The 25,608-nt window shown below is 36.3% G+C and overlaps 1 protein-coding gene across 1 annotated transcript in view; it reads left to right on the top strand.

Moving 5' to 3' along the window:
* Positions 1-1,119: 1,119 nt before the first annotated feature.
* The window catches only part of GBE1 (glucan (1,4-alpha-), branching enzyme 1), a gene marked incomplete at its 5' end in the record, with an annotated part of 112,065 nt that continues 87,576 nt past the window's right edge, over positions 1,120-25,608 (top strand). Inside the window, 2 exons of the mRNA XM_017835851.1 lie at positions 1,120-1,294; positions 9,857-9,972. Coding sequence (XP_017691340.1) covers positions 1,120-1,294; positions 9,857-9,972 — 291 coding nt within the window. The remainder of the gene's footprint in view (positions 1,295-9,856; positions 9,973-25,608) is intronic.

Below are 25,608 nucleotides of genomic sequence, written 5' to 3'. Positions count from 1 at the left end.
TCACAGAGCTCTGTCTTAAGCCCTGACACTGCAAACAGGCTGCTGCTTTTATCCTCTAAGAGAAGTATTATCTCATAGCACTGGTTTACTTTGTTACTGTTTCTCTTTCCTTTTTCAAAAAACACTTTTTTTGCTGGGGCTCTTATTAGGTTTTACACCCTTCAGAAGATTCCTCACCATTTATGGAAAACAGAAACACATTTCTAATTTAACACAGGAGTGTCTTATTTAAAACAAAAGAGAAAAAGCTGTGCAGGTTGCCTTAATTAAATGCCCAACTGCAGCTTTTAGATGTGCTTCTGCACATCTGAACATAACAGCTCACACTTTAGGAGTCAAAGCTGACTCTCATCTTTATATTGTACCCCTGATGTTACCACAGATTCCAAAAACACACTTTGAGAAAAGTCAAGATATGTCAAAACCCTCTAAGCTGGTGCTAGCAAAGTTTTATGTTAGAAGTTTACGTCATTTCAAGTCCTCCTGGTGTAAGTAGGTTATGGTCCAAATAATTACTTCTAGGAAACTGATTTTTTTCCAAACCGTTGCAGTGTCGGGGACTGCAGAGTCCTGCTGGTTGCCTCTGTAAAGAGGCTGCCTAATGAACTGCTTTCTGCAAGGGCCAGACTAGTTTGTCCCTGTGCTGAACTGCAAACTTTTCAGTGTCCTGAGGTTGTCTGTCCATTAAAACTGGCTGTGAGAGACGTAGCAGGGCTGTACAGCTCTCCCTGGGAGGCTTGTGTCTGATATTAATAAGGTGGAGGAAAAAGTGCTGGGCTGTTCAGAGTGTGAAGTTCTCCTGCTGTGTGGTAATACTGGGATTTCTTGGCTGCCAATCAGGAGCTGGAGTCTTAGATTGAAAGTGCAAACTGTTCCATAAAGTAGAGAAAGTGCCAACAAATGTGAAGATTGCAACTTTGGGCTATGTAACAACCATGGAAAAAATGTATGGATTGTATTTGATGGTTTTTTTCCTACTTCTGTAGACAACAACTCTGATGTTATAGTATTAGGACAGTGTGTCAGTGTGTTTCACTTAATTTTTTTTTTTAGGTTTTTACACTTGTTAATGTAAGAAAGGCGCTTACTAAACTTTCTAAAAAATGTTCTCTGTTTTCATTGAAAGGTACTCTCTCTTATAACCACCTGAAGAACATTGAGGAATGCGAAGGAGGCCTTGATAAATTTACAAAGAGTTACAAAACCTTTGGAGTTAACCAGCTTCTGGAAGGTGGAATATATTGTAGAGAGTGGGCACCAGGAGCAGAAGCGGTGTTTCTTGCAGGTGACTTCAGTAAGTACTCTTAGGAATATTTCTTCTCCCCTGCACTGTGTTTTACATCAAACATCCTCTTCCTTTAAAGACAATTTTGTAGCAGTGATGAAATTCTGACTGTAAAAATATATGTCATGGCTAAAATAAATAATATTTTCCTTTATGTTGCAGTAGCCTATGAAGGTATGTGTTTGTTGTATCATCAGTTTTATACGTGTTTTTTCTTAATACCCATAATTTGTGTCACACTGCATCACATTGGTACTTCAGGCTGTGTCTAAACTATCAGAAGTTCTTTTTAAAGCTCTATAGTTAGGCTTTTATAAAACTGTATGCAGAGAAGCAAAAATAACAGTGAAATAATTTGCTTTATCTTCTTTTACTGATCAGCAATGGTGTTGTCTAAAGGACCAAGGCCTTTGAGAATTCTCACCCGTCCTGAAAGTGTAGGCAAAAGTTCTGCTGGAAAATGTTAGCCTAAAATCAAACCAAAATAGTAACAAAAGAGTAGTTTTTCTGTTTTGAGGGGAGAAGGAGGGATGTTAGCAGAATGGGAAGGTGGCAGGATTACATAGAGGAATTGCATTGCTTGCTCTGAAAGCCAGGAAGACTATTCCCTTTGAATTTGAAACAAAAATGGGAATTTGCTTCTTCTTTGGAAGGCTAAATCCTGTTCTGCAAACTCTTAAATAAAAGGCATGTCCATCATTGGTCTTAAATCCTGCAATACTAGTTTCTATCTCTTTTTTGCTTGGGGTTTTTGAGCCTTGTTCTGTTTTTCCTTTTCACTTCTCTAGTCTCTCTCTTCGGGGTTAGATGTTAGTCCATCAAGGTACTTGATCTTTCCTTGCTGGTACTTACTGAACAGGGATTTTGGCTCATTTAACTGCATTTCAGAAGCATGCAGTGTTATTTATCCAACTTTGATTTTGCCAAAATACTGACTGGGGGGAGTGTTCAATTTATGTATTTATATTACAAAATGGTATATAAATTGCTAGTTTGAGGCAGTTAGTCCTCGTGCTTAAAAAAAAAGTTAAATGTTGAGTATTCCTTCTTCCTTTCATGTCCTTGAGGAAACTTGAAAGGACAAACTGTATTTGAGGAAGGCAGTCATGAACTTAAAATCATATGTATTTAGATAACTTTAGAGTAAGATTAACTACACATGCCATTATTTGTAGTGTCTGGTGGTGCTCTCTAAAGTACTGTGGTTAAACTTCTGTAAAACTGTGTGTAGTAATAAAGAAATAAATCAAATAAAAAGTGGTTTTCAGATCCATTGTTAAGAAGTTTTTCAATGCTTCATAGCAGTCTGCTTTAGTACTGGTTTTCCTCAATCCCAAGATCAATACATTTATAAACAAAATAAACAAAAGAAAGCATTGAAATATTCATGTTATGCTTTGTTTTCTGAACAGAGCAATATAATGCATCTGTTTAAATTGGGAGAGGGTCCACTATTCATGGTGATTATTAAAAAAAATGATTATTAAAAAAAAAATCTTCTGTTTTTGATGCAAAAGATGAACAGTAAAGTTAGTGCAACACTGTTTTCAGCCATGACCCTGTTTGATATGGTGAACCTAGAGAATGGTAGAGTAGCTTTCCTTGAAGTACTCCTGGTCATTTTATTGGAATAGACATTGATAAAATAGGTTAGTGCAGTACTTGAATTTTAATATTGGAATCAGATACATCCTCTGATTCAAAACTGAGTAACGAATCGTGTCTAGTTCACCTACTGCTAGATAATAGTGATTTCAGTTATCAATACCAACTGCAAGACACGTAGATGAGGTTATTTTAAGAGCTTAACTTTATACGTATAAAGATGCAGAAAATTCTCCTCCTTATATCTCCTCTACTTCTGCAGCCCCACCCATTGCTCAAGGTTTTCCTGTGCTGGGATGGGTGTCACAGTCTTTAAATTACTCAATGCAGCTGAAGGCTAGAATGCAGTAGTTTTAAACATGTACTTTAAGAGATGGTAATTTTAAAACCAGACTTGTAATGAAATGTTTAATATTTTAAATAGAGGTTATAACTTATAAATTAGCTTATCAGACTGGGGGGGGGGGAAGTGTGTGTATACCTGAATACAGTAGCTAAAAACTGGAATGACTTTCTAAACTCTACTTCATTCAAAATATTTGATGTAATACATCATATGAAGCAAAACTTTAGGACTAATATCTTAGAGTAATTTTATCTAGTCACTAATGAAAGGTGTTAGAAGTCAAAAAAACTGAGAAGAAATTCACTTTAATGTGGAAAAACTGTTTCTCCTATATATTAATCATATTAATCGGTGAAGTATAATGATAATAATCATAGTAAATAATAATAGTAATAATAAAAATCATAGTAAAGTGTTCATTCCAAAAGGGGAATAAAAGGCTACTTGGAAAGCCTGGAGGAATGAAAGATTGTCATTCAACTCAGATGAGCTTTAATAATATTCTGATGAGAAATTGCATTGTAAAACCCCAAGACTTAGATCAGTTTGCTACAGATATGTTTAATTAAAACTGAATCCTTTTAACCTTTATTTAAGTTTTCAAGCAGGTTAAAGTCTCAAACTAAATTTATGTTTATATTGTATTTAAATTGGATATTGGGATTGCTTTTAATAATTTATTTTTTTTTTTTAAATAGAACTTTTTTGCAAGAGAACTGTAGTGGAACCAGAGGGGGGAAAGCTGGAGATCTTGTACCAAGGAATAAACATTGAACTTTAGATGACAGGAGCTCTTTGGGTTTTGAACTATGGTTGTATATAGTATGAAAACTGTCCATCCATGCTCTAGTTTTGGAGATGGATAGCAGTGAGTTCTCAGGGTTTTCCTTAATAGGCTATTGTCTGCAAATCTCCTGGGTGTGTCTCTTTTTGTGTCTTTCCATCAAACAAAATATTAGTCCCTGCTATTTCATCTTGTGCTTTTGAGAATCAAAAACTGGTAAAAATTATAATGGCAAGTATGGTACAGAGACCTTGAACTTCTTTCAAAATGTATAATTAAGCTGATAGTTGATAATAGCTTTTTATGAATTGTGCTTCAGATAAACATGAATAATTTATTTCAGTAATTATATACCCATGAAGCCTTGAGCCCGTAAAGTTTCTTGTGAATGACTTTTATGCCTTATAGCAGACAATAAAACTTGGCTATTAAGGTATTTTGACTCAAATAATGGTATTTTTTTACTTTGTTCTGAGAAACTTGTAATGAACAATAGAAAAATTCTTAGTATCACTGAAACTAGTAGTAGCACACAAATCTGTATTTTGATGGGAGAATGGGAAAACATGAATTCAAGAAAAGACTGAGTTGGTTTTGTCTTTTTAAAACTCCATAACTGGAGAGAAAAAAAAAGTATTATATGTGTTGGTATTCTAGTATGATGCTTTACTCTGTCTGAGTAGATGAACATCCAAAACCATTAAGATTTGTCAATTAGTGCTTTCAGCATCTCAGTAAATCAAGTGTATGAGGCAATTAGTCAGCTGAATTCCCCATACCAGAGGCAGAATCAACGTTATGGGTCCCTTAAAAGCTCTCAGTGATAACAGTGAATATTTCATCCATGTGCTGTATTGCTGAGGAACGTGGTGACTGCTGGAAATTTATTGCCACTTTACAATTGACTATTTCGAAATAACTCAGGGAACTGCAAGTTTTGAGGCTAACCCAGGGAATTTATTTGGGGATTAGAACACTCAAAATTGTATTTGGCCATGCAGAGAACTCAGTAGGTTATCTATAAACAATACTTTAATTAAAAAAAAAAATTATGTTTGAAAGAGTAAGTATGCATATGTTAATTTGGAAGTCAGTATTTGGTATAAAATATTGTCATATTTGTGATTTCTGTTCTTTGATCCTCTTTTTTTCTTTTATGTGCCCTCTTTACCCTCCTTCCCAGCTAACATGAGGTCTGAAATGTTGATCACTGTAGAATGTCTGTTTGGTTTTTGCTTCCTCTTTCTTGCACGAGTGGGGGAGTCTTCTGCTGGGAGTGGAGGGAAGCTGGGCTGACAGGTTTGGGGTGGATGTTTATTTATTATTTAAACTCTGACAGGCCTCCTTCAGAGTGAAGAAAGGAGAGCTTAAGCCACCAACCTTCATAATTTGGATATCTGACAGCTGACAGGAAACTCATATCAGATTGGTTTGGTTTGTTTTTTTTCCCAGACTTTTACTGAAATGGCTTCTAGACACCATTATAATATCATACTGAACTTCTTACTGCTTCCTTCAAAGATTTTTATAGAAAAATACCCTGATTTGATGAGTAAAGTCAAATAGCAAAACTTCTGTGCCTACAGAAGGCAGTAGGTTGGAGTATAAGCTGATATTAATATCCAGGGAAACATCCCATCTGAGAAGTGATGACACTTGTTTTTATGTCAGTGTTTCAGCTGTTTAATGACTTTTTAAGCAGATTATGTTAATGATCTGCTGTCGAGCTGTTGGAAATAAGGCAGTGTGGGAGAAGACCTAATTGACCACTGTGTAGAACAGTATAGTGTCCTTGGAGAACCTCTCCATTTATGTTCTGATTTCATATTCTAATCAAGTACAATAAAGGTATCTTGTTGGGATAGTAGGATTTTGATGTCACTTCCCTTGTCTGAACTTCTGCTTGTCTGATATCCTTTCCTCAAGGTCACTGTGTGAATGCTTGCTGGACTCTGTATTCTCTTTAGGCATCTTCCAGCTGATCAAAAAGTGGAATGTGGACATATAATTGCTGTAAGAGATGGGTTTATTTCACTTGAGAATTCAAACTCAGCGTATGAAGTCTTTTCACTTTTAAAAAAAATAGGTACAGCATTGCACTGATGTATCAGCTCTTGAATGGAAAAAGGCAATGGTTTGGTTAAAAAGCAAGAAGCACTCCTTTCCTCTATGAGAAGCAAGAGAAGTGTTTATTTTTTGGTATGAAACTCCCAGTTTAAGCCATGAGACTCAGAGCTGTATAGCTACATACTTGTCCATGTGAAAACAGTCAGGAGATTGAAGAAGAAATCACTTAAATGATGTAGCTTTGTATTGCATTTAAGTATTGCATTTAAATTGAGTTTCATGACAAATGGTAGTACCCAAACCATTGTAGCCTTGAATTCAGTTCTAGATTAAAGCTCAGTTCATGGTTGTTTGGCATGCTAAGGGTGCAGTTCTGAGCAGAAAGTTCCATTGTGCCTCGTTGCTGAGATGGGATGTAATGTTTAAATAATTGGTTCAATTTGGAAGATATAATCACAGAGATGAGAGAAAATGAAAGTATCAGGCTATTGAAGATGTTTCCTCTGTTGGATTAAGATGTATCTGGGGCCTGAACTTTTGCACAAAGCTTTTGTCTTTTTGTGTGGCTTATGGATATTCCATGATGGTGTCCTTTTTTTTCCTAAGTTCTATTTGAGCTGATTATTTGAACTTCTCCTGGTAATCTTCTCAGCCTTTTTCTGTTTGTAGCTATTGGCAGAGTCCTTGAAGTCCCTGTTCTCAATCGAAAATGTTTCTTTTGACTTCTTTTTTTTCAGCTTCATAAATCTGTTAATCAGTTGCTGGTTGGTTGGGTTTGTTTTTATTGTTGTCCCCTAAGGCATTCTGGGCTAAGTTTTGCTGAAAAATCTGAAAACTAAGCAGTAAAATTGGAAGGAAGCCTTCAGTTTTCAAGGTGTTTTAAGTTCTTTATGCCTCTTGCCTTAATACAAATCAATATTTTTTGTTATAACCTTCCAAAGTGAGTTCCTGTCCAGGGGTAAGTAGCAAACAGAGGTTTAAGTAGGACCATCTGGGCCAGATGGTTGTTGCTTTGCATCTCTTCTTAAGTCCTGAACCACGGACACTCAATCAGGAAGGACTGTGGCTGGGAACAGGAGGGATTAACAGGAGCATCTGGTATTGCTGGCAGGTGGAGGGGAAAGTTTAAGCAACTTGGGCAGAATTATCAAATCTGCCTGGGGAGAGCAGAGATTTTAAATAGGTAGAGAGATGCAACCATTCCCCCTCTGAGGGAGGGAAGAGCCATGGGTTTAATAGCAGCCATGAGAATCTCTTTAACAATCTATGAATTCAGTGCTTTTGGTGTAAATAACAAACTCCATGCAGATTCCCCAGAGTGAGTTTTATAGAAACTGGGCCTGAGACTTTTTTTTTTGCTGTAACATATTTTATTTTGCTCAATATTAGCAAGTCATGGCCTGCCATACTTGGTTCAGTTTGTGCATTGTAGTCAAGGGGTACAGCTCAACTGGGAAGAGTTTTGTGAGAAGCAATAAAGATGATCAGATATCTGGGGGGACAGGATTGAAAGAATTAGGAGTAAATCCCATAAGATGGGTCTTGATTATCAGAAATACTAACCAGTTCTTTAAAGCTGTCTTCTTGAAACTTTTTAACATTGTCTGAAATAAACATTTCAGGCAAAAACGAGAAAACAGAAGAAAGATGAAAAATGTAACAGTCTAGCTGTTTATAGCTTAAAAATTACTAATTTAACCTTTTTTTTTAAGTCACCAAATCCAACGATGTATTCTACATTCTTTTGCCCTGCCCAGAAATACATAAATAAATGTATTATAGTGCATAAATACTGTCTATACTTTGCAATTTAGACATTCTGTTCAGGAGTATTGCTTTATTGCTAAGGTGTTGTTTGTTTGATGTTGGTCTTTGTAGACATTAGTAGTGTTAATTTCAGTATTTTTCTTGATTGGAACTTCAGAATAAAACCAATGGGGAGGGCCCATCTAAATCTTACTAATACACAAGCTCTTCTGCTGTTAATCAAGCAACAGTTTAGTAAATACATTCTTTCTGCTAATATGTGCAATTTGTCTGCACTATCCAAATGCTTTAATCGTGATAAAAACTATCATCTAAATGGAGAATTGAATTAATTGCGTTTGTGTTTTTGAGCACGGGAAATGTTTTATAATAATAATCTCTATATTGCTTTTGACATTGCTCTCTACTGCAAAATGAATAGGTACTAGAAGATTTATCTTGCCTAGTTATTTTGGTCACATTGTCTGGCCTGTTTGATTTGTACCTCTCAGCTTTCTTTAAAGACTGGCAGTTCTCAGGTTTTAAACAGCTGCATAAGTGCGAGGAGCATCTTGGAAAGCAGCCTAGTCTTTTTCTGAAACTCAAGGCAGCCATATCTTGTTAGAGAAGATTATCTTTTTGTTGCACAGCAGACAATATTTTTGGTTACTGATGTTTAAGAAAATATACATGTTGATTTGACTGTAACTCCTCCCTGTGTCTACTTCCCCTGTTGATTTCTATGGTCGCATGTCCATTTTTTTTTTTTTCATCTAATTGCTTTTAACCTTGACTACCATGTTTAGTTGCAATGTTGTTTTATATGAGCTCAGATTAATACTCTTAAATTGGAGGCTGCTTATTCTTCTTTCACTGATGTGTGGTTTTTGGTTTGTTTTTTTTTTTTCTATTACAACAAGCCATAGCATGCAAATAAATTACCATGAAGGAAGATTAGCATGGGTTGCTTTAATGTCTTGTAATACAATTTTCTGTGTCAACTGGTTGCTTTTTAGCTTAGGAGTCTATTGCCTTGAACTATGTGGGATAGACATATTCCAAGGCAAAAAAAAAAAAAAAATGGTAATTTTCAAACTTAGCTTGCTGTTTCCTTCTAGAAATGATTCCATTGCCACAGTGTGTCAGTTGAGAAGCAACATCTTCACTCTCAGTTGTGTGAGTTAACCTTGGGCATGCCTACAAACACACAAGCCCACCTTGGCAGATGCCTGTTCAGTTGGGTGTGTCATAATGACCAACCTCGCCCGTGTCCAGTGCTCGGGAAATCCAAACGGAACAAAGGATCTGGAATTATGGTAGCTAAGCTTGCCTCAATAAAAATCTAATGAAAAGGTAGTCTTCCTCAAGACTTAAAACTGGCATTTCAGGCCACATTTCCTGGCTGTGTTGTTATTGTCTGGTTTTCTACCCGTTACTGCCAAGTTTTGTCTGCAGTTTTCCCTGTGTTTGTCCTACTTTAGACACTTTTATTTTATACATCAGCCTGTCAAAATAGAGGCAGTGAGTAGTGTATGTGTCTGAACCTGGTCTGAGTACTCAATTTATGGAAGCTGGTTTTTCCTACATTTTGTCCACCTCCCCTCTCCATAACCAATATTTGCTCATTAGTTTTTTCCGTAGCTGTGTTACAAGTATTTCTGCTGACTTGTTTAGGAGAGGTGAGGTTTTTGTTTTGAAATCTACCTTAAGCCTTACTTTTCAGCCACTAGTTTTCATACCACCATGATTTTGTGGGGAAGGAGAAGGTTGTGTTGACTTTGATGAAAGACAAGGAAATAGAAATAATTCTTGTTAAAGTAGATTTGGAGTATGGTTTCACAGTGAAACTCTTACACACTTCATTTTACCTCTTTTGAATGTGTGTGATAGTATCAGATATAAAAATATTTGTCTGCTTTTCGCTGAAGTGAACTCTGAAAAAGATGGAACATAGTGTTATGCTTTTGAATTGTAATTGGACACATTTTAAGATAAATACTTAATATTATTTCTTATATTGCAGATGGCTGGAATCCATTTTCCCATCCATATAAGAAGTTGGAGTATGGGAAGTGGGAGTTGTTCATTCCACCTAGAGAAGATGGTTGTCCTGCTGTGCCCCATGGATCAAAGCTAAAGGTGTTGGTTCTAGACTTACTCTAATTCTTGTAACCTTTCTTACTCAGTTGTACTTTTGATTTTCTTTTAAGTAACTTTATCTTTTAATTGTTTTAACAAGCAGGATCAGTTTAACTACTTGTGGTGCAAAGTGACCTCAAGGAGTGAAACATTAAGCATCACAAACAGAGTAAAATTTTTAGAAACAGGCATGTGGCTGAAATGTGGATGTAGTGTATTCTATCATGTTACAGGATGAAAACTATTTACATGTTGATATCTTGAAAAATAAAAAGTAATGTGCAGATAAATTCTTTCCATTGTTGTTGAACTCAGCTACTTGAGTTCAAGATCACATTCTGATCTCAGTATCTTGATAATTTTTGTGATTCTTTTAGCTGTGGCTTTTCAGGTGATCTCTTCGCATTCCTTTAATGGTACATGCAGATGTGTCAAACTTGTACCTATCCTTTAGGAATTAAGGAATTAAGAGCAGTAGGCTCAAGTAAGTCAAACTGAATATAACTGTATTTCAGGAGTATACATGAGGATAAAATGCTTTCTTCCAGAAAGTAATGGAAAGTTTCTTTGAGCTGTCAAATGCCACAATTGTTATGCTTAGTGCAGATATACATAATGACAACTAACTATCAGCAGAGTTGATTATTTGTAGGTGAATATTGATTTAAATTGGAGATTTACTTTGCTGCAGTCAGAGCTTGAATTCCAGAGGCAGTGGATGCTAATGGGGGACAGTAATGAGTAGTTAAGGAAAGAAATGTACTGAAATTTTCTAAAGATTAGGAAAATCAAGAAACTGGAAGCATTCATGTAATACTAGTACATTTTCAGGGCTCCCATCAACAAAACTAACATATTGAAAAAAATCCTCATTTTTGTGCTGAAAATCAGCTTAGGGAAACAAGAAATCTGTTAAAACAAAAATATGTATAGAAATGCTTACTCAATGCGTGTGCTTATCTCTCTGCTTTTTGTTATGGCTTATGAAATCATCCCAGCAATAAATAGGGATAAATTGAAATTTAGGAATAATCATTCAAGGACGAGAAAGCTGTTTTTATTTTATGGAGCAGGAAAGAAAAGTTGTCTTCAGCTCAGAAGTGCAGTGATTATGCAGTAATAAGTGAGAGTGCAGAATGGTTATTTAATATTTTCCATGCTTTTGAGATGTAAGTAGGTTAGATTTCTTTCATTGTTGCTCAATTTACCTTCTGTATTTTATCTACAAAACTATTGACCTCATCTACTGTAGAATATCCTGTGCTCTGTGTGGAGATAAGAGATGTGAGTGATAAGTGTTGATAATTATTAACATAACAGAATAAACCATAGATTCTTAAATGCATTTGGAGCAATTTGAGATTACTTTGTTGTCTTCCTTCCTATATAATCACTGATCATATCACCTATTTTTGAAGTACAGGTCTTGATAGTACTTTTTCCCTATTCAGCATTTTCTTTGAAATATAAACTCCATAAAGCAAAGATTGCATTGTACATAATTTGTTTAGTATGCAGAATTTTTGACTACTGATTGCCCTTGGTGGTGATGCCCTAGTAAGATGAATTCCTGTGGCTCTGTGGTTGCTCTGAGCCTTCTGAAAAAGCTGTAAGATACCTGCTGGCAGAGTAGAATGTAAGTTGGGTGTGGGGTTTTTTGTTGGGTTTTGTAGTTATTTTTTTGTTTGTTTGTTTTTTGATATTTTTTTTAATCTTTAGGCTTTTTTTTACCCTGCCACTTTAATTGTGTGTTGCCATGGTCACTTTTAAATAGATATGTGATTGTCACTGAAGCTCAAAATATGTGATCATCCAACAGACTTATGAAGCAGGACTGTGAAATAGGTTTGCTTTTGAGTATATTCCTTAAGGAAAAAAAAAAAAACAAACCAAAACAAACCCAAAGATTTAGAAACTTGATTCACAATTGTACATGGTCATAATTGATAACTTCATCTACAGGAAACTACTCCCAGCCTCATCTGTAACTTTGCCCATAAGCTTTCCTGCTTTCCTGACAGTTTTTGTTCCGTGGTGCCTGCACAACCGGATCTAACACATCACAACGTGTACTTGTGATGGAATTAGGTGATAGAAACAAAAGCTTCAGTTAACATCGTTCAAAAATGGTTTTTCTGTCACAAAAGCTGGAATGAAGTTGGAATATTCCCATGGTAGGCAGGTACCTTACTCTCATGCTACAGCTGATCATCTTATTCTCTCTCACTCCACTAATGGGCTCAGAAAACTGCTTTTCTGTAAGTTTTCTTTGAACTGTTAGATTATGATTGTTCATAAACATATGTGCTTTTGGCAACTTGAGGACTTGTGTGTTAGAGCATAGTTTTGCAGTCCTTTGTTCCCAGAGAAGCTGAGAATATTGGGTTGTCTGCAGAAGGAAATTGCTATGCAGATTGCAGAGGTGATGTTTAAATCCACAGGCACTCATGTCTGCACTGAACTAGGTAACAGAAACTCTTTTTTAGTAATGGAAGTAATCCCTGTTTTCCTTTACTAAAGAAGCTTAAGAGAATTGCAGGTTTTACAGTTTCTTTTACCAATATGATTTTAAATACTTAAGTTAAAATAGTCAACTTTAGAGATTTATGTGGGGATTAATCTGTTATGAGGGGAAAGTCTCCTCCAGAAGGTCTTTAGCTTCTGTCTACACTGTTTTCATCCTCAGTTCTACACAGGCGAGTGCCAAATTCTGTAATAGTAACAAGGTCACTCCTTTTAAATAAATAATATCTAAACCAGAATGGGAAAGGGATGGAGTGTAGCTGGTGACACTAATTTAGATCAGGTCACGAAATATTTTTGTAGGAAAATAAGTGAGGAGCAGAGGTCAAGCATTTGCCTGTTTTCAATAGTAGTAGACTGGCTACTGTAGCTCTTGAGGCAGTCTTCTCATGAGTAAATACAAACACTGAAAAGTGTCAGAAGACTTACAGCAGGGTTTTTAATGACTCATTTTCTTCACTTTGAAGAGTAGGATGCTTATGACAGTTGAGTGACTCCCTTGTGGATTATGACACCCATCTACAAAATAAGGTTACCTGCTAGAAAAGGGCATTTTTATTTTTTTTTTGTTCTTTCTCCTGTGGATCAATTGGGAGCTCAGAATGAGTTAAGTGAACAAATATAGTTGCTGTTGTGGTTGTGTGGTGTTTGCTTTTAAACTTCTGGCAGATGTCAGAGCCTGAGCACAGATTAAAGCCCAAAACCAAACTTTATGCTTTAATAAAGGAACCCTCTTTGCCTCTCTTTATTTGTAATGGGGTAGTTAGAAAGATTTTTTTCCTTAAATGTTATAATGTTTGTCATTCTGCAGTGATGGCAGTTGGGGTGCAAGTGTACTTATCTTCTTTCATGGTTGAAAATGACTGAATCTTTTTCTTCATTTTTAGTGTTTTTAATGACCTTTTTACAAGATACAGCAAGCTTTTAGAAAAATTAACATGGATAGACTTCTATAGCAAGTCATGTCATGTGTTGTCATACGTATGCAGGAGTTTAATCAGGGATTCACTTTGTTCTTTTACTGTTTATTTATGAATGATTTTTCCAACTGCTTAAAAGTACCCGTAAATTAACTGTAGTTGGCAAGATCCTAATTTTAAAATAGTCAGTGGAGTTTAGGGGTGGGGGTAGCATCAGTAAAAACTGAGATCTTAGTATCTGCAGTGGGGAATTTGTTTAATATTATTTATAAGAATGCCAAGGAGCAAAATAGAAAATGCAGAACAATTAGCAAATTGAATCTTAGATGAAAATAATTTCCAAATTCATGGCTCTAAAATATCTTCACACAGTTAAATAAGAAGAGATGGCAAGACAAGTACTTGAAATATATTGGCAATTATGATTGAGCTACCTGCTGCCCTGGAACATTGAATAAGAATAGATCTGTACTCAGTTTTCTTTTGTGAACTGAAGAGGATATACTAAACCAATTTGAATTATTCAACTTTTTAGTAATGACAGTAGATCTGCAATTTCTGACATTATTGTCAACAAGAATTTTATGTACTAATGAACTCATCTGGCACGTTATCTGACAAAATATATTGCACAAAACTCTGTATTGCAACTAAACATCACACGTATTCATGCAATCTAGCTCAGTGTGATTCTGGCTTGTTTCTGATATGAAGGTAAGAGTCAGGATGGCTGACATGCCTCCATAATACAACTCTTACCAAGATCCAGGTAAAGATTGGGAAGTTGTCTGTAAAATATCAGTGACTAAGTTTGTTGGGAGTTTTTTATTACATTTTTGAACCCCTATGAGTTACGTGAGAAAGCTACCCTTTTGTAGTTAACATTTATCTAATTGATAGATAAAAAAAACAAAAAATCCCAAAACCAAACAAACCCCAAAAAACCAAAACCCCACCCCTGTTTTATAGTTAATTTAGTTAATTTTAGTTGGTTTTTTAACAGATAATTTCTTTGTACCATTGTAGCCTGCATCATTTCTCTATGTGTGCTGACAGAACTAATAATATATACGGCTCAGGAAACAAATAACATATGTTTTCTCCTGGAAAGGTCATTCATAAAATGGTAGAAACTTTTTTAAAAACTCTGAATTCCATTATTTGCTAAGTCTGTATCCTTTTCTCCTTCACACTCATCTGTATATGTATCCATATCTACGTATTTAAATGGTGAAGTTTATAATTTTTTGAGGGAGTATCTTGTACTGTAATGAGGTGATTAGACTTGACATCTTGTGCACTTGTTAACATTCTTCTACTGATATTCCACTCTTACATGTGTGAGTGGTTTCAGTGACTGCTGAACAATAGTTATAGGTGCCAAGTCCAATACAAAATTGGGGCAGGCACATACAACAGTCACAATTTTTTCATCAGTTTGTACAGAATGCTTGAAAAGTTCACTATATTGGGCTTAAGTTCTCCAGTCCAAACGTGTTACACTTTTTAATATTCAAGTGGGCAAAGGAAGAACTTAAGAGTCAGAACACTAACAGTTTATTAATCACGATTAAAAGTATCTGAAAATACATTTGTATTCAGGAGGTGCTGGGTAGAGGAAAGTTAGTGGTGAAGAATATTTTAAAAACTTAATCCTTCCAGTTTTTACTACTGCAGTAGATCTGCGTGCTCTGTGTCTAGCTTGTAAACCTTGCAAAGAAATCAAGTATAGTGAGCAGGTAGGTTAATCAGTGTCAGGGAACCACTGTTAGTAAAATTCATCAAGTGTAATTACTGTCACTGATGAAATAGATGGTGTTGCAGCTGACCCTCCTGATCAGGAGGTCCAGCAGTAAAATATCAGACCAGCACTGAGTTCAGGCCTCATGCACTTCAAGCAGTCTGCAGTCAAAAATGTGAAGGTGTTTTTAATGAGTGTGAAAACCCAGGAAAGTTTTTAATAATGGGATAACAGGCTGGTGGTTAGGATGCTAGGTGTAAAATTGATAAAGATGTGGTGGGCTTTCAGTAATGTAAGATGCAAATAGAAACGTGGAATACTGGGTTGGAAGGGACCTCAAGGATCATCTGGTGCCACCTTTCTTGGGAAGAGCGTGGTCTAGTCATGATGGCCCAGCATCCTGTCCAACACTGGGGAATCCAGCACTTCCCTGGGGAGACTGTTCTCATTGTGAAATAGTTTATGTGCAGTGAGACAGCTTTTGCAAAGGGAACCTCAGGTACCCTGAGCAGAGATATTAAACTTGATTTCAATGGGAAGCTTCCTGATAAAGTGTTTGGTGTTTCCTTTCATGTACAAATACAAACACTTCTGTTTGGTGTGGTTTTCACCTTAGCTGGGGGGTAAAGGGAATATCCTTGCTCAATTTTCTGAGTTCCATATCACTTAAATTTCATGTCTTAAATGGTGTGTAGGGTGCAAATTAAAAAAAAATAAAATTCCATGTCTGCAAAGTTGAACAGGGAACGAAACAAGTGTTCTGCAGCATCATGGTGTATAACCTATGTGCAAGAAGCAGCAGACATGGCATTCCTGGGATTTTGAACTTTGTGAAACAGGTCTAAAGTCATCAGCATTTGTGTTTCTAGATAACAGCAGTGCTGAATGGAAGTAAAACATTTGCTAAATCAGTGGCAATATTCATGTTTCATTGCTTGATTGTGAGCCGTGACCCTTCAGCAAGTTGTTGTGGACTTTTCTGGGTTACAGATTGGGTTTGCTGGCGGGAAGAGTTGTTAACTCATTGGGAGGTAAATGGTCTCTTGACATTGCCTGTTTGGATTTAGTAAACAATGTGCAACTACTGGTGGACTCATAGGAGAGGTTGTAGGAGCAATGAACCATTGTAAAGCAGTGGACTGTTGCTCTTTGGAGCCTTTTTAGCAGACTGAGCTCAGCACTTTTAAATATTCTTGTTCAGTTGTTTTGGCAGGCTCAGTTCTCCTGTGACTTGAAGGTTGCACAATTCTCTGGTAGGAGGTTTTGCTATTTAGAAATACTTTGCTTTTAGTTCATCCATACAGACTAATTGTTTCAATTGCTATTAGGTGTGTGTTAAACCAAAATGTGGGGGTTTCTTTGAGGAAAAGGTGGGGAGATCTTAAAGAAGAAGAGGTCTTGAAATGGAATTTGAGAGTCCATATGAGGTATATGTAGACATGGCTGTGATTCTTGTGGGAATTGGTTTTGTTTTGAGGATATGGCCAGTAATTAGGTAAAGCTCCTGACATTCCCTTCAGTGTGACTTACTGGCAAGTACTTCCTGACTTTCAGCTGTATTTGTGTCTAATGTTCAGAGAAGATTATAGGTCAAGGAGAAAGTTGAAGATAAACTTTGGTATTCTAGTGGACTTACTCCACACCTTGGATGCCCAAGTCTTGTCAGATGGAATCCATACTGGCAACACAGCCAACACTGGAGCTGTTTGAGGGGGGCTCCTCTGAGGCATTATGATAAAATATTCAAGGTATGCTACTTTAGAGTACTGAAAAGCAGTTGAGTTAAAGCACTTAATGTGTGGGGAGAATCAGGGGAGCTCAGCATGGAGGAAACACACCACCATTCACTGCACTTTTTTATTATCCAGCAAAGAATGTGTGACCTAAGGTATTTGGGTCTCCTGAGTTGTTGGACAGGGAGACAACAGCAACAGGAGAGAGAGGACAGTGGAAGCACCATTGGGGGGTGTAGACTATCCCAATTCATAAGGCACTGTGGGAGTTTGTGACAGGAAGCAGAGGTGTTGAGCATGACCTGCCTCATCTCCAAAAGGTGTTTCACTGTCAGTTTGAAACAGCTGTGAACGGAGAATCAAAAAGTAAACCCACCATGCCACAAGCACCCAGTTGCAAGGTGCATTATGCAGCAGCTGTCCTTTATACAAATTCTTCATAGGTGTGAGGGTGAGTGGGTGCTTGGGTGCCCCTGTTACACACTTCCTCAGCTTCTTCTCTGCTTGACATGGCTTGAAGCAACTCTAATAATTCACACTTATTATGTGTAATGTGCTTTATTATGGCTGCTTTTCAAACCATGCTTTTGTACCCCAAGCATCTTAATTAAGGGGCTAACATAATACATGTAGGAATGTTTTTATATCATGCCTACGAATTTTAATAGTATTTGAGCTACACCACTGTTGTTATGGTAACTTGATTCTGGTTAAGTCATAGCAGCAGAAAAAGTATTTTTTGAACTGTGTTTTAGAGATTCCAGTTTTCCTTTGATTTATTGATTTTGGTTTTGAAAAAAAGTTTTCAAAGTTTGGATTCTAGACTGAAAGAAAAGTTTGAATGCTATCCCTCAGCACAAATGTGTGTTATTCCTTCGTAAAAATAAACTGGTTGTCCCTCATACCTAATGATGCCACCTTTGTGTAGCTAACAATTACAAATCCATGTACCTGGATGATTAAGTGAAGCATTGTCCCTACACTTGTGCCTGTTAAAATCAATTGGGAATGTTTCTGTGTGATGTTGCTTTCATTTTTAACAACTCTCCTATGGTTTCCTAGATTTTAACAGTTTGATTTTCCTATGTTGTTTTTATCTCTCTCTGTATAGATATTTTCTAATACTGGGGTTACTGGCTTTATCTTTTGAGTTAGTTTTATATTCAAACAGATAATACAGTGTTTTATGGGGTTTTTTTGGTTTTTTACTAATTTTTCTCTGTTTTCTAAGAGAAACATGGAAATAAAAAAAAAAGAGCAAAAGCTTTCCATTTTAATCTGATCTAGTAAACTAGGTAAACATGTTCATAAGTTCTTGAAAGCAATAGAAATACTTAAATCACAAATGGAGCTATATCTCCCTCTTTTGGAAAGTCAAGGCATGACTTAGTTACTTGGCTTAGAAGATAGGCTTTTGCCTCTCTCATATCTTGATTGTACTTTATTTTTAATTTGTTTTCTTTCCCTGGGGGGGAAGGCAAGCTGAAAGAAGGGGGAATTGTGAACAAATATTTAATATCCCTAATAAGTTTAGATTATGAAAGCTGATGTCATGATATATTTACAGAAAAATAGTTTGCACAGCAAATAAATCTCTCTCTAGTGATTTCTGAACTACACAAATTCATCTGCAGGACTTTGTTAAACATGTAAACCAGCTCAAAAGCATTATTTTGTGTCTGATAACTAAGGAATATTTTTTCAATATTTGATTTGAATGCTTGCCCTTTTAGCTGATTTAATTGCCAGAAAATTGCTTGGAAGAAAAAGAACAAACCAGATAGCTTTGTATCAGCTGACTTAGTTTTGACAGTAACTGTAAATTGATAAGTTAAATAAAGCTGGAGAAAGGGAGACTCTGAATCACGTGCTTGGTGTTCTATTACTTTTCCTTTCCGGTGTAACTGATTTTGCAATTTAGGAAGGAGAACAGCCTGGAAGAAGCAACATGCTGTCCATTCTTTGCAAAACTTAATTTCAAGGTTTGTACTCAATTCTTTGTTAGGAAATAACTTCAGTGACTGCGAGCACCTTGACAGATACGCTTGATTTCTTGGTTGTTGGGAAGGGCAGGAATGGAGTATGGTAAAGCTTTCCAGAGGAAGTTGAGTTCTGGAAGATCTCCCATTTACCGTGTGTCTTGCCCCACCAGTTTGGGTGGAGTGTCCATTTGGAAAGGTACTTCTGACTAGGGGAAGCTGAAGTGTTGAACAGCTTCTGATTGCTTTTCCTCCTTGCTGCCTCTCCTGAGCTTTGTTAGGAAGGGCTGTGCAGTAGCAAGAAGAGCGAGGCACTAGTGATGCTGTGTTTGCTGCTTCATTCCTTGCCTTCTATTTCTGAGGCTATTAGAGAAATGTTTTATCTGGTCTCTAAAAATCTGTCAGGTAGAGTGAGACAATTACAGAATAATGCTCTCAACAATGCTGTTAGATCCCAATTTTTTTTCAGGCTTTTGTGTTTTTATCTAAACCTTCTTTGAAGCAAACTGTCAACCAAGAAACTTTAAATTCTGGCCCCGGGTTCTGCAGCAGGTTGCATTGCATTAGCAGAAAGTGTTCTGCTGTGGTGCCATGTATTAAGAGCCAAACATACCCTCTAGACTGTAGTGCTTCTCTCCCAAACCAGTGCAGATCTGTAGAAAGAGACTGGTAATAGTTACCCTCTTCCACCTTCGTCTGTTGTGTGTGAGGAGGGTGGGGTGGTGATGTGATTTCAGCTGCTCTTGTAAACGGGCTCAATTTACGTCATCCACTGGCAAAAGCTTGTCAGAACTGTGTGTTGTATCCTAGGGGCTAAACTCAAGATTGGGTTTGCTTTGTGGAAGAAAAGGTGATGGCTGAGGTGTGCAGGGAAAGGCACTTTCAGCTGTTGGATTGTAGCAAGGTGGGGGTTGGTCTCTTCTTCCAGGTAACAAGTGACAGGATGAGAGGAAATCCCCAAGTTAAGCCTGCGGACATGTGGATTGGATATTAGGAAAAATTTCTTCACTGAAAGGGCAGGCATTGGCACAAGCTGCCCAGGGAAGTGGGGGAATGCCATCCCTGTAAGTGTTCTAGAAAACGTGTGGATATGGCAGCTGGGGACATGATTTAGTGGTAAACACAGTGATGCTGGACTCAGTGATCTTTTCCAACCTGAACAATTCTGTGATTCTCTGTTTCTGTAGCAACTTGAGGGAGTTGAGAAAAGGATCAACAATTTTAAGAAAAAGATAAATGATATTACAGTAGGATTGTATCAGTGTCTAGAATGCAGGAACTGTCTTTGAAACTCAACAGCATTTAGGAAATAAAATTTAAGACCAGGTTTTCTTACAGCAGCAATGTGTCTGAAGTATATTGGGTCAGAATCTTTTGTATTCTTGTAAATTATTAGTGCTTTCTCTTGTTTACCTTATTTTTGCAAAAGTCAAAATGTAGTCTTTATTTGTCTACAGTGCACATTATACTAAAAACCATCTTTGTGTACAAGCAGTGGTTTTCCTTCTCCTTGCACTTATAGAACAACTGAGGGAGGGAAATACCGTGATATTAAATTTCTACTGCGTTTCATGCAGTAGAAAAACTTGGTTATGTTGTTATGGCACCTAACAAACTTCCTGGAGAGTCTCTTAACAGCTTATCCTGTCCACCTTTTAGATTTGGGGCTGAACTTGCTTTTAAATGAGATGCATATTACTGAGATGAGGTGGTGTTTCCACCTGTGTTCCTGTGGCTTTCGAATTTGGATAATCTTGTCTCAGAAATGAATAGATCTGAAGCTAATGAAATGCTATAGATCGTAAAATACTGAAATAATAGCTTATTGCCCTTATATAAATAACAAGTCACTGACATTTCCATATTTATATTAAAGCTAGTCCATTCTCTCATTGTATTAGCTATTGTTGGTTTGATGGCTGATTTAATTTCATCGTTGTATTAAAAGCCACATACACCAACAATCATTCCAACTGCTTTCAAGCTATTAAAGTAATGAAATAATAATACAGTGTTTCAGAGCAGTTTATTGGCTTGCATATATTCCAGTTATCTAGTTATCAGTTCCTCATTTTCCTTTCCTCAACTTGAGTATAAATGACAAACCACTGTATAACAAATTTCTCAAACAGCAGAAATATGTCTAAATTCTTTATTCTTTTGTCTTAAAAAAAAAAACCCACAAAAACTCACCAGATGATAGTTTTAAATGAAAATAGGTGTCTGAAAAATAAGGAATCAGCAAGGCAACAGGGCTTTTCATTTCTGTTGTTTGACCCTATATTCTAGTCGGTAGAAACAGAGGCAGACACCTTATGGGAGCACACATCATAATCAAATAAAATGCTCATGTATGGAATTGAAGTCTGCTTTAAATGCAGGAACTGACAACTAAAGGAATGGTAGCTGAGCAGAGAAATTGCCCCGTCTTTTGTGTAACTGTCACTTGAATTATTCTCTCACCCTGTTCTGAAGATCTGTGTATGTGTAGACTGGAAGCTGAGGTAGCCAAATGGAGCTGATGTGAAGAGAAGATGAAGGAAGGCAAACACAAAAAGAAAAAAGGGTTATTCATAGGCATTTGAATTTTAAATGCAGTTTAAATGCAGTGGTTTGTGGCCTGTTTCTGCACAGTTTCATCTGTGAAAACAACAATGTCTCATTAATAACATGGCCATATTAAACTCCATTTTACACATAGTTTTACTTTTTATCTACATTTGTGAGGGAACTTTTAAAGTGTTGCAAAACTTTCAGTCTTATCCTTGTAGATAGTGTAAGAAAAAAATGTGTGGCTTCTGTTTATAAATAGCCAGCACATTTCCCTGAGTCACAGTAAGTTGAAAGCTGCCTGACTGTCAGTGCAGAGTTTTCCTTTCGATGCCCTGAGACATCCAGAAGGGGTTGTCAGATGTAGTGGAGGTGATATGGAAGAGCTGTGCTGTTTTGGAAGGGCAGAATAGTGGGATACCCAAGAGTCTCAAATGTCAGAAAACTCAGGGCCCCTGAATCTTGCTTGTTCTGCATTGGCAGCACCATTACATTAAATGAAGCCTATTTCAGCTTCTGAATTGCTCCAAATGTGTTATTGCCTTTTTCTTTATGGCACTGGACTGCCCTCAGAGTGATGTTTGCCCCTTAACTGTAATAAACTCCTTTTGAGAGTTTTAAAGATCATCCAAACAGACCCATAACCTCTATACTTGGTTTTATCCTACAGCTAACTCTCCATTTCATGAGTTTCCTATACTCCAGTGGACAATGTGACTTTTATACTAATGTTCTTATGAGATTTAGGTCCTGCCTTGTCTTTCAGCAGTCCAGCATTTGGATAATTTTTGCACACCAGTTTTTACATACCTTCAAAGCCAGTCTTTTTGGGTTATGGGTTTCCTTTTACTGCAACCATGCATTTGTTTTTCTGCTAATTTTTATTCTGATCAGAAAGTTTTTACTTCAAAATTAATCACTGCAGTAGCACTGAAGCCTTAAACCTCAGGGTGCCAACACATGTTTTTGCTATCTTGGGTGTATTCATCTACAAAATCCACTGCTCTAATTACAGTGGTTTTGGATGCTAAACTTCAAGTGGGCTGAACACTTCAGATAGAAATTTTGAAAATACACTCAACATCTCTATAATGGAAAATGAATACAAACCACACAAATACAAAGCCAAAATCATGTGACTTTCAATGGTCTCATCAAAGATTTTGCATTTTTACATATTATGTGAATGTATTTACCACCAGAGGAGGGGGGAAAAAACCAAAACTACTCAGGGTGAGCCATTTGTAGAGTTGATGTAGGCAAATTCGGCATGACTAACTTTGAATCTTCTACATTATTTTATTAGAAATTTCTGCTGGGTGAGACACCTTGGAGACTGTGAGCAAGTTGGGGAAAGACTTTTTAATAGAATTCTGAACAGGGGCTGGCTGTTGTAAGAGACTTCCTTCTATACACACAAAAAATAACCATTATGTTGTCCTCCTATTATTATATTTTTTACAGTAAAATATTTTACTGTAAGTTTTTTCAGTAAAATATATTTTTTACTTTAAAATATTATATATTTTACAGTTTGACTGTAAAATACTACTTTATCTTATGTTTCAGACAAAGAGATGTTTAATGTAGATGGTGGCCAGTTCTTTACATCTGTCATTTTGTAAATGTAACACTTTTTGAGATACAGATTTCTTTCTTCTTAACCAATTTTGGGTATTTTTAACGGTTTAAACAAACAGTAGTTTTTGTATCAAATGGTGTGGTGTGCCTCCTCATATACCTTAGGGAAAGAACAAAGTCATAGCTCTTGAAAATGAAGTAGGTAAATCCCAAGGCAAGTTTGTAGAAGCCAATTTAACGAACATCATAATGTTATATATGTTCTTTAGAGAACATTTTCTTGAGTTAATTAGAAAATGTAAAGTCACCTATGAAGTGTTGATGGACTAAATGGTAGCTACCTTAAGCTGCAACTTTTCTGAAATTGGTTTTACTCAGTTCAGACTAATTTGGAGCAAAAATACAGTATCTATTAAATAGACTTAGAGGTACTTTGTCAAAAGGGCTGTGTAGTGACTATATTCAGTATTCTTTATACATACAAAACTCATAGCAGCACATGCAGAGTATACATGGCAGATACTTTTTATGTCTGAACACTGTATAGAATGGACCACAAGTAATAGTTTGGGGTGAGTGGAGCAAGAGGTTTTATCTGTCTTGGTTTTGATATGTTTTATATTATTACTCCTTTTAGTACAGCTTTTACTTGGGTGCAATTATTTCAAGAAATGCCAAAGCAAATATGGGAATGAAAGCTGTTGGGGTGTTTTCATTAGTGTTGTTTTTGTCAGTCTTGGGCCGAATTGCTCTTTGTTTTGTGGCACCATTCAGCTTTTTGCAATTTGTTTTTTTTTTTTTTATCATGTGTCAACCAGGCATGGTATGGGGTTTCTGTCCCAATCAACTTTAGAAAATATTATTTGAAGTCTTTCTATTTATAGCTTATAGATCAACCTTCTACAGTATCAGGAGAGAAGAGTAAGTTGATTGAGTGAAGAGCTTGGTAATTAAACCTAGGAGTGATTCTGTAAATGAAATTCACATAAAGTTAGGAAAAGTGTTAAGCAAGAATAGGAATCAAGAATTGAATTTGTCTGGGATCACTTGATAGAGGTCTAAGAATGCTGTGTTGATTATGCTTCTGTAAACCAGACACTGAAAGGACTCAACTTTACCAGCTTTAGTGTTGTAAGGATTCCTTTTCTGTGTTAGTGATGTTCCTTTTGACTCTGCTTTCTCTGTGCACAGCCCAGGATGTTCAAAACTTACAGCAACACATAAGCAAAACTGAGGTTTCTACTGTTGTAGTGAGGTTAATCTACAACCACGGCTGGATATATTTGAAAAATATTTAACACCTCCTACACTGTGAAGAAGGCAACAAATTTGTTTAAAATAAGTGCTCCCCCCACATTTTTAGTGATTTTTTTTTTCCTGATGTTGGCATGGTTAAATTTTGTGGCTTCTATTGTCGGATAAATGTATCCTTTTCCTTTAAGCAATGGAAGTTTTCTTATCTTCACATAATAGAACTGAAAGTAAAGTTTTAAAATAAATGAACCCCAAAATTTAGATTGTGAGCCTTAAAATAGAGCAGACTCTAAAGTCTAATACTGTTGAAGTGTATAAACCCAACTCTGAGAGAAAGTGGTAGATTTCCACCACCAGTTCATATATTGACATTGTTACTATCATAATATATGACAAATAAATGTTTGTCTTTTCTTCTTGCAAGTTTTAGTTCTAGCTATTAAAATTCTGACTGTGAAAGTTGATAGAAACTTATACGTATGAGTCCCTATAAGTCTCTCAGTTCCTGAAAAATCCAACCATTAAACTTGACTTTGTAGGTGTTTCAAATAAAAGCAAAGCTAGTACTTCAGCTGACAAAATGACTCCTGAAAAGCTGGTAAATCAAATGCACTGATGCCTCAAAAGTGAGGGAAAGTGTGGTCAATTTGAGCTGAGTGACTACAGAGCAACAGAAGTTCTTATACGTTGTCAGAAGGATGGGATACCAGAGCTGTGGTTATTTTACATGTGCAGCATAATTGTAGAAGTGTGAGTTTAAAAAGTGAGATAACTGGCTGCTCATTTAAATGGATTTATAATCTCTCTTTTTCTTAACTGTTTTTCTTTGCTTAACAGTTTAAATTAAAGACAGTGCATGACTGGGTTTTGTATATCATAATAAATAAACTTTCCCCCCCTCCAGGATCATTTTTGGATTAAACCAGTACTGCATCTAATTAAATAATGTTCTGAATGTAGATTAATTACTTCATATTTCTTAAGTGGTGCCCACCCCTCATAAGCCTGTCAAGTATAAATTGCCCTAAAATATTAAAGAAAAAGGATTGCCAACATGAATAATTAATTACAGTTTTTATATTCAGTAATCATCTTCTGATGATGCTATTGCTTCTTTTATTATTTTCTCCTGATCTACCCATCACAGAAGTATCTTATCAGAAAGAGGAGATAAGTTTTATTATTTTAAGAGTAACTTGCAAATTGTCAATGCTATCAGCAAGGAGGATCCTAATAGTGCTGACATAGTATGCAGAAATACTCTTTCTGCACAGAAATACTCTTCTGTGCTTTTCTAGCACAGTTACCAGAAGAAATTTTCCATGCAACTGTACAGTGTTTTCAATAACTTCCTC

Source organism: Lepidothrix coronata, unplaced genomic scaffold (assembly GCF_001604755.1).
Source record: "Lepidothrix coronata isolate B3197 unplaced genomic scaffold, Lepidothrix_coronata-1.0 Scaffold264, whole genome shotgun sequence".
NCBI lineage: Eukaryota > Metazoa > Chordata > Aves > Passeriformes > Pipridae > Lepidothrix > Lepidothrix coronata.
This window is presented reverse-complemented; position numbering and strand designations above follow the sequence as displayed.